The sequence below is a fragment of the Corvus hawaiiensis genome, chromosome 14, assembly GCF_020740725.1.
Source record: "Corvus hawaiiensis isolate bCorHaw1 chromosome 14, bCorHaw1.pri.cur, whole genome shotgun sequence".
In the NCBI taxonomy this organism is placed as follows: Eukaryota; Metazoa; Chordata; class Aves; order Passeriformes; family Corvidae; genus Corvus; species Corvus hawaiiensis.
In genome coordinates this window covers 19015364-19029577 of record NC_063226.1, presented here as the reverse complement: position 1 = coordinate 19029577, position 14214 = coordinate 19015364, and the positions used below count along the sequence as shown (strand labels likewise).

Below are 14214 nucleotides of genomic sequence, written 5' to 3'. Positions count from 1 at the left end.
TCTTGGCAGGGAGGTGGCGAGAGGACCAGAGGCCCCGGGGCTGGGCGGGAGGGTGGCAGCCCCTTCGCCTGTTTGCAGTAGGTTGAACTGCAAAAGCCATCGGCCAAGGACAGGCTGTACTCAACAGCCATGGCCGGCGCTGCCTCCAGTACTCAGAAAACTGCTCCGCCCGCCACCACGTGGGCCAGAAGCGGGCTCTTTGTTAATGACGCTAATTGTGAAGTTAATTGATGTCTGAAGTTGCAGCGAAGAGGTCAAAGATGTGAGCACGTCTAACGCAGATAAGTTGATGAGATGGGCAGGACTGAGCCGGCACCCGGATGGCGGGACTGGGGTGACGCAGCTGCTTGGCATCCTGCTGGGGTCAGAGAACTTGCAGCCCAGCAGTCTGTATCGATACGATGGAGGAAATCAAGCTTGAACCATCACTGAAACATCTCCACTGTCAGGAGGACTGTGGAGAAGGCTTCCAGAGTCCCCTTTCCCCGGCCATCCCGCCCCAGGGAGGGTTGGCCCTGTGAATGCCTCAGCCTCGTCACTGGATGACCACTGCAGTGCAGGGGCCGCTGGGCTTCCAGGCTTGCACTGACAGCAGCACAGGCATCCCTGGATCCAGGCTGCTGTTCTCAGAGAGACAAAACCCTCTGGTCTGAGTCAACTGCCAGGAAGGTCATTGGCAGTGGGTGAGCACAGAAATCCTTTGTGCTGCTGCAGCACAGGGCAGAGGGGGTTGCAGCATAAGACTTAACAGCTCGTCCTGCCTGCCTGTGAGTCTGCTCTCCTGTGTCCTGGGTGCATCAGAGGTGTGGGAACAGGACCAGGGCACTGTCCCAGTGATGCTACTGTGAAGAGCAGCATCCTTGCCCTCCTGCTGGCTGTGAATCCTCAAGCAGCCAGAGGCCATCCACAGGTCACTCACTCCTTCCCATGCCAGGGACACCTGGCAGTTGAGTTCCCTTATGATTCTCTTTGCCAACAGCCCTAAACGTGTCCCCTGAAGCAGAGGATGTCCCACAGTTGTCACACAGATGTTAACTGTTCATACCCTCTGGGATATAGTGTCCCTTGAGCTTTGCCAGGTCTCCAAAGAAAAGCTATTGATGGTCAAGGACACCCTGGACAGATGGCCGCCTCAGGAGTTTTGCGAAGGCAGTAGCGTAATAGCAGTGGGTTGTCTGTCACCAGCTTGCCTTGGGATCCTAACTGGGTTGGCCATGCTGGCACATGTGGCAGCATGCAGCTGGGGCTGTGCAAGGATGAGGAGAGGGGACAGAAGGGCAGAGCAAGTCCATAATCTGGGGCAAAAAGGCATCACGCCTTCAAAAGGGCACTAGGCACCCTGTGGGATGCCACAATGGGCAGCAGCAGAGCTTTTAGGGGGGTCCGGCACAAGGTCTGGAGCACCGTGCTGAACAGGGTGACATGTGCTCGTGGCACTGGAGCTGCAAAGGTCCCCAGGGAGAGCAGGACAGGGCCCCGCACTCAGCCTCCTGCACAGCCTGTCCCCCTGCCTGCCCCGGCTCCCCTGGCTCGGGGCCTCGGCCCTGGCTCCAGTGTCTGCACGCTGCCTGGAGGCAATTCAGCCCCCCCACTCCGTGCCTGGTTTCCATGGCAACTCCAGTTGAAATTACATTAAACAGAAATGAAACCAGCAGCTTTTCTGTTTGGCAAGTAGGGGGAGGGGAGCTCATCTGGGAAAGGCTGGGGAAGGGGTTTGAAGTTGGGAGGAAGGGGGCTGTGGGACGGATGAATTCCCACATGGGGTCCCAGCGTTGGGGGCAGCAGGGCTGGAGGGATGTGGGGACACCCCCCACGATGGCACTTGGCGTTGGCAGTCCTGGATGGTATGGTGCCAGCTCGCATGTGTGCTGCACCGGGGTCCTCCTGCTGCCTCTGTGGGGTGGGTGCCAGGGACATGAGGATCAGCACAGGACACCCCACCCAGCCAGGTAGTCCCCGGGCCCTGCATGCTCCAAGAAGAGGCGAGACACACCGCTATTAAAAATATCACTTCTGTTTTATTTGGAATTTGTTACTCTGCGCGGGTGACAGGGTATAAATACATTCTCCAACGAGCATCCTCACCCTCAGCCCTGCGCGAGGTGGGGGTCGGGGCAGGGTGCAGGGCCGTTGTTGTACTGGCCCCGGGCAGTAGGGCCAGCAGGGCCATCGATGCGCTGGCCCCAGGCAGTAGGGCCAGCCGGCACCGGTGCGTCACGGCCGCCAGCACGGGCAGCGTCTGCCAGCCGGACCGTCTTGCACAGGGACGAGATATGGTGTCCCCAAAAGGACCTGTCCCTTTCTCCTGCCTCCCCAGTCCCCAGGTGCTACTGCTCACCATGGGGGGCTGGGACTGGGGAACCCCACATGGGATCCCCTGCAGCTCCTTCTCCGTGCCCGACCACACCAAAGCCACTCAGCCTGAGCCACGTGTGGCTCAGTGGCCACAACAGCCCAGCAGATGCCCCAGCCCCAGCACAGGTGCTCCCAGCCCCACACAGGCTGTATCACCCCAAGAGTCCCTGCCCAGGCGTCTGTTCCAGCTGCACGTCCCGGATGCCGGAGCTGGGGTCACCCCACGATGGGGTAAAGGCCCCAGTGGAAGCAACCTAGGAGGCAGAGTTGATGTTGGTGAGCAGCCCACCCTGCTCCTGTCACCCCACTCCTGCCAAAGGCTGCAAACCACTGGCTCTGCTTTTGGGCAACGGCATGGGCAGGGAGGGCACAGCACGGCCCTGGGGCAGTGGTGAAAGGATGTGGGATGCTCCTGGGGGAGCAGGGCAGGGTGGGGAGCATGAGGGGCTGTCCTGGGCTCATGGGAGTGAACAGACAGTGCTTGGAGCAGGTGATGCCCACACAGGGCGGTGGGTGGCACTGGCCAGTGGTGGCAGTGAGGGACCGGGGAGGGGGTGCTCGCAGGCAGGCCATTGGATAGGCTTTTTGGCTGAGATACGTGGGCACGGGTGACAGAGGAGGGAGAATATCAAAAAATACAAAAGAGCGCGGCCCCACAGTGCAGGAGGCACTGCCCTGCCCGGTGCCCACCCACGGCAGGCGGGCGCCACGGGGGGCCGGCACCGTGCGCACACGCTGGCTTCTAACTGGCTTTTTATTTTATATCAAGAACACTTGGTTTTAAAATCTTTACAAAGGACAAAACGCGGCGACTCCGTTAGTGTGTAAAGAACTAAAGATCTGCTTAAAAAACGTCTCTGCAAAGAGAAATGACTGACACAAAAGAGATTCTCTGCAGCGCAAAGAGGGGCAGAGGTGCCAAGTCTCCAGCCCAGGGCCCCACTCCCAGGGTCCCTGAGCCCCGGCACCAGCCCCAGTGCCCGCACCCAGCACAAGGCCAGGTCCCTGGACCCTGCCCATTCCCTCTGCCTATAGCACCAAGGCCTGGGGCCACTTCTCAGCACAGTGAAGGAGCCTCTTCCAGGGCTGCCAAGATGCCTGGGGATGTCTGGGCACTGGCTGAGAGGGATGCCCAGTCCCACTCCTCATCAGTCCCAGGGTGCTCGGTGCGCTCAGCACTGGGGATGTGATCGTCCCACTGGGAGGCACAGCCACGGCACTGGGAGCCCCGTGGCCACTGACAGTGGGGTACCCCTGCCCACCTGCACGGGTGGGTTGTGCAGGGTTACACCGTGTCCCTCCTGCACCCCACTGGCGTCCCGGGGCAACCCACAGGGCCCTGAGGCCAGGAGAGTCAAAGCACTTCTCAAAAGTTAGATAGGAACAAAAGAAAGCGCTGGGGCCACTCCGGGACCCCACAGGTCTCTGGGCTGGGAGCTGCACCGTCCGTGGGCGCTGCCCCTCCGTCCGGGGGCTCTGTGGGCCCCGCCGGTCCCTCTGCCAGTGTCTGCTGCGTGTGTGTGCGTGCGTGCATGCGTGTGCGCCGGCGGCGGGCAGCTATACCCTGGTGGTGGAGTGTGAGTGCGGAAGCCCCGTGCTGTTGAAGCCGGCGGTGAAGGTGTTGTAGGGGTGCAGGGTCTGCAGCCCCACCAGCGAGTTGGGGATCATGGTGATGGTGTTGGGGGTCATAAGCGGGATGTCGTCCGGAGAGCGGCGCAAGGTGAGGGTGTAGTCGGGCAGAGCGGCCAGGCGTAGGGTGTCGTGGGATGGCACAGCTTCGCACTCGTGGTGCCCCTGGCTCACCTGCAAGGAGGGCATCTCCTCATCAGTCGCGTGGGCGATGTCGTTGGAGGCGCCGCGCTGGGGGCTGGGCTGCCGGTGCGTGTCCTGCCGGCGCTTGTCCTTGCGGTAGTAGAGGGCGGCGAAGGCCAGCACGTTGAGGAAGAGGAGCGAGGCGCCCACGGCAATGGTGACGCTCAGTTCAGTGGAGTAGTCGCGGGGGCTCTCGAGCAGCGTGCCTGCCTCTTGCTCTGGGCTCCACTTCTCCTTCCCGTTCTCGCCGTTGTAGGCAGGCGAGATGGCGGGGCGCTTGGTGGTCCAGATCTTGCTGTTGGGCCGGCGGGTGATGTGGGAGTTCTGCGTGGTGTCGGGTGGTGGCACTTTGGTGGTGGTGGAGGTGTAGTGGAACATATCGTGCAGGTTGTACAGGTGAGGAACCAGGTGCTTCCAGAAAGCCACCTTGGTGGCCCGGTAGTGGTCACGTACCCGTGGCTTCAGCCCAATGTGCAGGTACAGCTGGTCACGGGGGTTGTACTTGGACCAGGCCACCTCCTCAAACCGGTTGGCCTTGGTGTGGATGAACTTGGTGTCCTGGGGGACAGGCTTGTTGGGGTCCCTGTGAAACACAGGCAGAACAGAACTAGCACTGGGAAAAGCCAAAGAAGCAAAGAGGGAGAGCTGGATGCAGAGATGGAAAGTGAGGGGACCTTTGCCAGTGGTGGCACAGGGTGGGCTGGCAAAAGGTCCTGCATGACTGGGTAGCACCTGAACCCTGGGTCAAGTCTCACCCATAATAATCAGGGCCAACCAGCCTCCCCATCCCTGTGGCTTGGCTGGGTCCTGTCCCAGGGGCCGGCCATGATCTAAGCTTCTTGCTTTGTGGTTGATGCCATGGCCCCAGTGAAGGTGCAGCACACGGACCTCTGGGCACAGGGGTCTGTGTCCCACACCAGGCATGACAACCCCCCCACCACAGCACAGCCCCAGGGAGTACAGCTGCAGTGAGTGCAGACCCCCAAGGCACAGCACCCATCCCCACTCACCCTGTCTTGGCAAAGTTGGTCCAGTAGGTCATCACCACGGCGCTGAGCATGACATCGTTCTTGGAGAAGTTGCAGGGAAAGAGGTCAGTGGGGCCAATCATGGGGATCCCAAACACGTAAGGCACCTCATCCCCGTGGGCTGCATCGGACCATGCAGGCTTCATCAGGCTCTGGCAGTGGTGGTAGAAGGCGTAGAAGTAGGTGGGGGAGCCATAGCGGGCGTGCAGGTCAGCTGTCACCACCGACGGCTCTACCCACTGGTGGTCAGTGAAGAGGGCCACCAGAGTCTTGCGACGTGTCTCGGGGTTGTCCCGGTCGGCCCAGTCCGTGTACATGAACTTGATGGTCTCCCTCAAGGTGTCCTTGCCCTCAGGGTAGCCATACAGGTTGTCGACAAAGTTGGAGACTGAGTAGTCAAAGTCACTGCCTGAGACGCCATCCTCAGGGTCCACCACACCCTCCACGAACTTCAGCCCTTCACCCTGGTTGACCCCCAGCATGATATCATAGTTGAGGAACTCGCCCTGCTCCATCAGGATCTCTGGGTCATCCGGGATCACATCCCCGTCAATGACTGGCCCGAAGGCCACATGGTAGCGAGCTGGCTGGATGTCTTGCTCTACCAGCTCCTTGGCACTCTTCTGCCGCAGGCAGTCCACCATGTCCACGGTGTCCAGCACATTGCAGCCCACCTTGTCAGCCAGCATGCTGGTGTACTTCACCGGCTGGTAGTTCACCGCCCAGCTGGAGAGCGCAGAGCCGCTCTGGATGATGGCTCTCTGGAAGAGACCTGCAATACAGGCAAGGAGTGGAGGAAGCTCTCAGCAGGGTTCCAACATCCCAGTGCTGCAGTGCAGGATGCAGCATGGAGAAGGCATTGATGCTCTTGTACCCCTTCAAGGACCCAGCACTCCAGCTCACACCTGGCCTGTGCTGCCTGCTGAGCCGGGCTCACACAGGGAGCTCAGCTTAGGGCTGCTGTGGGGATGGCAGGGTGACAGCAAGGGGGTGCTCCTGGAAGCAACCAACCAAGGGCTGCTGTGCTCCCTGAGGATCCCATTGCAGGGTATGGCCCAGCATCCCTCTGTCCCGGTGAGGGGAGAAGAGGGGCCATGGTTGCATCACAGCCTGGCCTTGCCAAGCAGCCCGTGCTACGGCAGGCACCCCAAGAATGTGTTACCTGAGCCCCCGAGGGGCACACGCTGCCCCTGGCTCAGCACCGTCCTCCAGCCCAGGTTGGCACCTGCTGGAGCAGCCAGGCTGCGGGCTGGCAGCAGTGGGAGGGTTAATGCCTGCTTGGGGACACTTAACCCTGCCGTGTCCCACCCCACCGCTTTGTCAGAGTCCCCCTCAACCCCCTCCCTGCTGCTTCCTGCCCAGCTGGGGCTGCTCAGTGCCAATCCGGCCCTGCAGGAGCACGCTGCCAGATGCACAAAGAGGGCCTTTCTGCCACCAGGAACACAGAGGGAGTGGACTTTCGCCCTGGAAAACGAGGCCACAAAGGCCCTGGCCCAGGCAGAGAAATGCGTGGCTTCGCTCCAGTCCCATGTCAATGGTGCTTGTGCTCAGAATACAAAGGGTGGTGAGGAAGCAGAGCCTCTGGGCCATGAAAGGCAGCCAGTCTGGGGTGCACCCAGGGGTCCCTGCTCTCTGACCAGCCCGCTTTGCACCCCGAGTGCTGCCTGCACCCCTGCCAGACCCCAGCACTTGCTCGCCACAAGGGACTGTTCCAGGTGATCCCTGAGTGGTGCTGGCACAGCAGTGTGATGGCCATGGGGCTGCCCCTGGCACCCTGAAATGCAGAGAACCCCTGTGCAACCAAGGCTGTGCCACTCTGCAGGGAGGGAGAGCAGCACCTTCCCGCAACAGAAGTGTTCAGACGCTCCTGGCTCCCAGCCACCATGTCCATAGCTCTTGTCTGCACGCACAGTCCTCACTCTGCCAAGTACCTGACGTACAGTCCCATGCACTGGGACAAAGAGAAGTCACAAGCTCTGTTTGTCACCTCCCGGTGCCCTAGAAAGCCATACCCAGCCTACAGGCTGGAGACTGGCCATGGGTTTGCTTGCTCTGCACCATCATCCACGTGCCAAGGAGCCAGGATGGGGTTTCCTGGCTCCCTGGAGATGCTGTCCCAACGGCAGCTATTGCACCCTGCCAGCAGCATCACTTCCCAGACAGACTCACCAGGCTGGGCTGTGGCCCTGCCCACCACTGCCTGGGGAAGTACTGGGCAGCTGATGTCACTAACAGCTGGGCATGTCCCTGATGGAGCCCCTTTGCCATGCTTCTGCATGGCCACGTCCTGATCCAGGAGGACCCAGGACTCTGTGAGAGCCCAGACTCCATGCCAGCACCTGACTGAAGCCTGACAAGCATTCCAGGGAGGCATCAGCACCCTGCACTCCACACTGGTCCTCTCCAGCCTGCTGAGGCCCAGGCAAGAAGATGGAGCTCTGCCCTTCCTTCCTGGTCCCTTCCAAGGCGAGGGTCCCAACACGCCCTGCCTCCTACAGGACTGGCTGCCACAGCACAGTGGAATCAAGTGGTGGGCCAGGGCTCTCCCAGAAGGTGGTTGGTCCTGCAGGCTGCCACCAGCTGCTGCCAGCTCCTGATTTCCTCTTTGCTTTGCCCAGTAGCTGAGACTGGAAATACTTCTGGGGGTGTCTGGGCCAAGTCCTGCTCAAAGCAGGGTGCTGGGTGCCTTGTCCAACTGAGATCTGGAGGGCTGGCAGCAAAGGGCAGAAGCCCCCATGAAACAGGGGATGGAGCAAATGAAGTTAATGAAGTTTGGCTGGCAGAGACTGCTCCTGCCCTGGTATTGCTGGCTGGGGAGAGCACTTTGGTCATTGATGAGGAATCCACCTGCCTACAAGGCCTGAGGCTGGCAGGGAGCTGTGGATTTCCCAAGCAGCCAGACACAACATGAGCTGTACCAAGCCTCCAGTGTCTGCCTCTTGCAGCACCTGGCAGAGCAGGCACAAATCAGCAGCTTCATTAATAGCTTGTGATCACTAGAAGTTTTATTTTGATGCAATAAAAACAAACCCACCTCATCTGCAGGCTCCAACTTAGCACTGCTCCCACGCCGTGTTCCAGAACCAGCTACCCATCCCTGGGGATATGGGTGCTCTGGCACAGGGAATTTTCTGAGGTCATATTACGGCCATTTGGCTTTATGAGACACTGGCTGCAGCACTGTGCACTCCCCTCCCGCCTCACAGTATTTACAGCCAGCAGCAGCTCCCCTGCCAAAGCAGCGAGGGTGCTGGGCACCCAGCACTGCTGAGATGCAGGGGGGCCACACCAGAGGCACTGGGCCTGGATGGGGCAGCGAAGGATTTGTCATGCAGGTGCAGAGCTTAGTGGCAGAAAGTGTAGCATCACCTGAAAAGTGCTATACTGGCAGGACTATTTTTCATGGCTGAAAAGTCACAAGGAGCAGCCCCTCCAATCCACCCTCAGCCTCTCTCCATGCTGCTCCATTCTGGACCCCTGCAAGGGGCTGGGGCCACCTGGAGAGCCAAGCACACACTCCTGCACTCCTGCGATGGAAAGGAGCACCCTAAGAAGCATTGAGAATGCAACACACATAGTGTTCCCTCCCCAGCCTTTCAAACTCAATGTGAGCAGAGAAAACACTTTTTCTTTCTGCAGGAGCTTTCAGCCTGTAAAAGACACCCCATCATCAGCCATCAGCCATCAGCCCTGCTGAGGTTCTGGAGGTCTCTGTTCCTGTGTGATTCCCAGGCTGTTGAGCAGGGCAGCAACTCTTCACATCAGCTTCGAGTGCAATTTGCTGTGTGTCTCTGAAGGGCAGAGACACACAGCAAATTGTGTCTACTGCTCACACATGTCCCTTTCTCCTCAGCATCACACCTGGGGACACAGCACTGGAAGATGGCTGCACCCTCATATAATGCCCATGAGCAGGTCCCTGGCAGGCTGCTCCTCTAGGGACCATATCCACTTCAGGCTTTTCTCCTATAATTTCCTTTAGGAAGTTTATCAAAAACACCTCTAATCTCACAGTTAATTTTTTCCCCCTTAGTGCTTGATGTAAATGTCTTTGCCAGTGGTTTACATGCATTTGCTCTTATTCCAATACAATCTTTTAGCATAAATAATTACCTTCTTTATTTAGAGTAAACACTCTGCTATATTTACAGATATGAATCATATTACTTCCACCTGTGTTTTGTTAGTTTCAGCACTTCCAGCTCTCCCAGTCTCACAACACAGGGCCCTCCATCCCTCCCAGGCTCAGGTCTGTCTTCCCCTCTATTCCAGTATGAATACCCTTCCTAGCACTGAGATCCTTGTTCCCAGTGCCCTGCATGATGCCCTACACCGCTTCACACGTGCACTTGGAAAACCTGAGCACCAGGGCAGGACACCACAGGAGGGGTCCCCACCTCTCCCCATGCCAAGGTGCTGGCCCTGGGCTGCAGCCTTGTGCACAGGGAGCACCCACTCCATCCCTGGCTCCCACATGCTCTGCCACTAGCCTCTTTCTGCCAATGATGAGAAGGTTTTGCTTCCCAGTCCTGGTCCAGGCTCTCACCAGTGAGTGATTAGAAAGCAGGCCTGACTTTGTTAGGCTGGGCAGTGGGTCCCAGGTGGGCTCCCTTCCTTGGCTTAGCATCAGCAGGGCGTTTGCTCACAGCTGCAGCATGCTCAGGCACGGCTGACACCTACCTTCAGAGTGGTGGGAGAGGGTGAGCAGGCTGACACAGGAGGCACCGATGCCGGAGCCGAAGACAGTGATCCGCAAGGGATCTCCCCCAAAGAAGGCGATGTTCTCGCTGACCCAGCGCAGCGCCTGGATCTGGTCCAGCAGCCCGTAATTGCCCTTGGCAGCCTGGTCCCCCGTGCTCAGGAACCCTGGGGGCCAAGGGGAGCCCAGTTAGGGATGAGGAAACAGGGAAAGTCCTGATCTCCCACCCCACTTCCCCAGACCTAGGGGAGCTTCTGCGGGACCCTATCCCACCACGAGACCCCGCTACCAAGAGAGTTTTGTGAGTTCTAAGCTGGAGCAGGGACGCCATCAAGCTCCAGCCACCCTCTGCACAGCTCAGAGGAGTGAAAGGCTGAGAGAGGAGCTGCAAACATCGGGGAGCCTCTTTGGCCAACAACAAGCAGTGACAGGGTAATTTGCACAAAGCTCTGTCCTACCCATACCACCACCTGTGCTAAGAACAGCTCAAGACATCTCACACAAGCTCCAAGGGAAGCTGAGAAAGCATCAGTGGCTGCAGGCAGGGCGAGTGTGTGCACAGCCAATGCTTTCCATGGACTAGCGTGGACTGGGGGAGGCTCTATAAATGTAAGGAGGTGGGCTGGGCAGAGAGGAACCGACTGCAGCTTAAAATACAAAGGCTTTCAGTGAAGAAGAAGGTGAGAAGTGCTTTCAATAGCACAGGAAACACCCAAGATAAGTTATCACACCTTCGTTTGCTTTGACTTTTAAGCAGGAAGCCAAAACCATGGGCCTGAGGTAAAATCCAGGCAGGTAACCCCAGCACACAGGGAGCGGCCCCAGGGCTGTGCTGGCATTTGGAGGTGGTCTGACTGGGTGTGGTGCACCACCTCAATGGAAATGATGAAGGCACCACTTAAGTCTAATGTCATATTGTGACTCATGTGTCTTAACTTGGAACCTATCCATCTTAAAGGCCCGACTTTTAGTATTAAAAGGTCTTGAATAGGTTTATTTTTGTGTAACTATCGTCTTCCACAAGAAACTATGGGCTCTGGAGGCCATTAGAGGGATGTGCTGCCCCAGGTACCAGGCGGGAGCCTAGCTGCCAAGGGAGAGCACCATGCTAGGCTGGATGGCTAGGAAGAGAGCCAGCCGGGCCAGCAGCTTGGCTGGAAAGGAGCTTTTCCCAAACCTCTACACCCTTTGTTCTCATGCTGCTAAGGGAAGCAGCAGTGGTGTTCCAAACAAGCCTCCTGTGTCTAAGCCCCTGGGGGTCTCTGCTGCTGCAGGCAGGGGACTGCACTGCCTTTTGACCCTCTGTCCTCATTTTGCCTCTCTAAGTCACCAGTGCTTGTGGAAACAGGACTGCCACCCTTCTCTGCATGGCACCCGACACCCTTTTGTGGTCCCCTCTGCAGACAGCCACGTCGTGGTGGGTCGCTGAGGGGGTCCCAGCAGCACAACTGGCTTGGAGGCAGCCTGTGCCCAGGGAGGGAGAGCTGCCAGGTCCCCAGGACAGCCAGGCAGTATCTGCTGGCACCTCACTGCTCTGAGCCCTCTCAGGAGGAGATGCCGGGTAAACACATTTATTATTCATTTAACCACAAAGCAATATTTGCTTTCAGTTGAGCCAGTTTGTGTAAATGAGCCGGGGGGGGCTGGTGCCAGGACCCAGACTAGACTGCGACCGCGTGCTGGGGGCTCTGCCACGTGGCACCCGCTCGGCTGCCAGGGCGGAAGGCAGGGGCAGTGCCCACAGCGCATCCTGCCGGGCCTCACGCCCCCCTCCACCCCCTTTCCGGCTGGTCCAAGTCCGGTCAGACACAAGGGTTGTCCCACTGCCCGGCTGTGCTGACGGCACAGCCCACGGCAGCCAGCTCATACCGAGCACTCCAACGCGGTAGTTCAGGGTGATGACAATCACGTTCCCATAGCTGGCCAGGATGCTGCCGTCTATCATGTTCCCCGTGCCCTCCATGTACGAGCCACCATGGATATACACCATCACCGGCTTGGCCCCGCTGTCCCGGATGTCTGGAAGGAGAGGTGGTTAAACACAGGACCCCACTGATGGCCACAGCACCCTGCCCGACAGGCAGACCAAGTACAAGGGCAATGCCAGCTGCCAGGACCAGGGAGGGGGCTTAGGAGCCAAAGCCAGAGCTCTCCTGGGGGCCACAGCATGAACCCCCAAAGCCAAACACCACTGAACCAACCCTGCCAGCCCCTCTCCGGGAGGTGGCTATCGCTGCACTGTCCCCACACTGCTGTCCCCTCGGGGGTCTGAGCACGTGAGGGAGGGACGCTGGCTGGACCCCACTGCTCTTCCCCAGAGATGGGCTCTGGCATTGTGTGGGAGCCAGATCAGGTCTGCTGTGGGTGGGAGTTGCAGAGTCCAGCCCCGGGATGCAGCCCCATGTCCTGTCTTTGGCTGGACCCAAGCACTCCGTGAGTCCTGGAAGCTGGCATTGTGGAGGGGGGCAGGGATGGGGGTGTGCAGGACCTAGAAGGTGGGGGGGCCACTGATGTGTGCTCCAGTGCCTTACTCTCCCACTCCCCCTTCCCATTCCCCTGGGAAGGCAGAGACCTGCCTGTCTGGATGTAAACCCATGGCACCCCAGTGCCCAGACACAGACATGGTGATGAGCAGACAGTGTATGCACGTGTGCATGTCAGGGAGGTGAGCACGGCATCTGGACGAGGACAGGGCATGAGGCATGGAGTGAGGATGGGGAATGGGACCCCGAGGACCGGGGAGGAAGGACTGTGGGAGCCTAGGGGACAGGGAGCAGCCACGCTCCCTCTCTCGACTTCTCCTGTCCAGGGGACATCCTGCCCCTTCTGCCCCACAGGCTGCTGATCCCTCATGGAACCATGGCCACCCACAAGGGAATAACACCCATACTTGGGCTGCTGGTGCATCTTGCCCGTGTCACACAGACAAGGCAGTTGCACCCATCACGGAGACATCGCCAGGTCCCACATGCCTGCCCTGCCCAGCCCTGTCCTGGGCTGGCGATCCAGCACCGATGGACTTTGTCCTCCCTCGTGCTCACTCACACCCAGCACCTTGCTTGAGTGGGCTGGCTGTGCCTGCTTGGCCTCAGCTGCCCCAGGCAGCTGCTGCTCCCTGCCTGCCTCCCTCAGCAGTGCAGCACAGTCCCCCTCACAGCCCACCGGGGCTGGGGCTCCTGGGGCACAGCCACACCAGTGCCAGTGCCCGACTGGGCTGTTCACGCTCCCTCACACCCACCTAACCCCTGCCCATGTCCACTCCTCCCTGTGGGCTTGCCCATCGCAGGGGGCTGCAGACCAGGCTGATGAGTATCTGTAGCCATTCTCACCTCCAGCTGTGGCCCACGGCATGGCTAAAGGTGGCCTCCCATAGAAAAAACCTCTTCCCTCCAGCAGAATAAGGCTATGCCAAACCCAAAACCTGTGCTGGCTTTTTTCCTACTGCCAGGATGTAGCCAGACAAATGCACAGACCAGGGGAGCAAAAAGTGCTTGCAGCTCCTCCAGGACAGACATCGCCTGTGTGGCAGAGCTACATCAGGACAATTCTTTCCAGGGCCGCCTGCTTGAAATGTGAGGGGCAGGAACATCAGTGCCTGTGCCTATGTCTTCCCTTCATTCTGCTCCCACTCACTGACATACAAAGGGAACTCCTCTCAGGAGAATGGCAACAATGTACAGAGATGTACCAGGAAATAAACAGCTCCGAATTGCTGCAGCACATTCTGGTGTGTGTGGATTTAGCAGAGTCGAGTCACTTAGGCTGAATGCCAGTTTACGCCCTGGTACAAGAGATCCTGGGGCACAGGTTAGCCGGAGTAAACAACAGGGTTTTAGTACTGCCAAGCACAAAGTTTTTCACCTATTTCCCAGATCTTAAATGCCATCTGCCAAGCCTTGCTCAAGCTGCCCTGGGCCTTCTGCACACCAGGAGGTTTTACTGTCCTCAGCACATTAGGGCTGCACCCTGGCCAACCCTTCCTCCTACCTCCTCACCACATCTCTGCAGCCAAACACGCCGACTCCATAACCTGCAGACAAACCACCCTGTTTTACTAAAAATTGCCCGTTCTGCAGCTTGCTTAGCCCTGGCAAGCATCTAGAATCACATCTGCTTGAAAGCCCACTTGCTCTGTCTTGGCTGGTGCTTGCAAGAAAAGACCTCACTTCTGTTGGATGAGGAAGGAGAGAAGTTAACAGAAACCAAGTGAACCCTGCGTCTCCTGTGCATGGCAAGATACCCTTTGGGTGCCAAGTGTTCAGGCTGCTGGCACAGCCACGGCAGGGCCAGGCAAGGGTGGATGGGGAGGTTGCTGGCTCC

The 14214-nt window shown here is 58.8% G+C and overlaps 1 protein-coding gene across 3 annotated transcripts in view; it reads right to left on the bottom strand.

Moving 5' to 3' along the window:
• Positions 1–1998: 1998 nt before the first annotated feature.
• The window catches only part of NLGN3 (neuroligin 3), a 39641-nt gene continuing 27425 nt past the window's right edge, over positions 1999–14214 (bottom strand). For all 3 annotated transcript variants that reach the window (XM_048318673.1, XM_048318674.1, XM_048318675.1), the window contains 4 exons: positions 11764–11913; positions 9876–10061; positions 5178–5967; positions 1999–4750 (listed from right to left, as the gene is read on the bottom strand). In XM_048318673.1, the coding sequence (XP_048174630.1) occupies positions 3913–4750; positions 5178–5967; positions 9876–10061; positions 11764–11913 (1964 nt within the window). In that variant the 3' untranslated portion in view covers positions 1999–3912. The remainder of the gene's footprint in view (positions 4751–5177; positions 5968–9875; positions 10062–11763; positions 11914–14214) is intronic.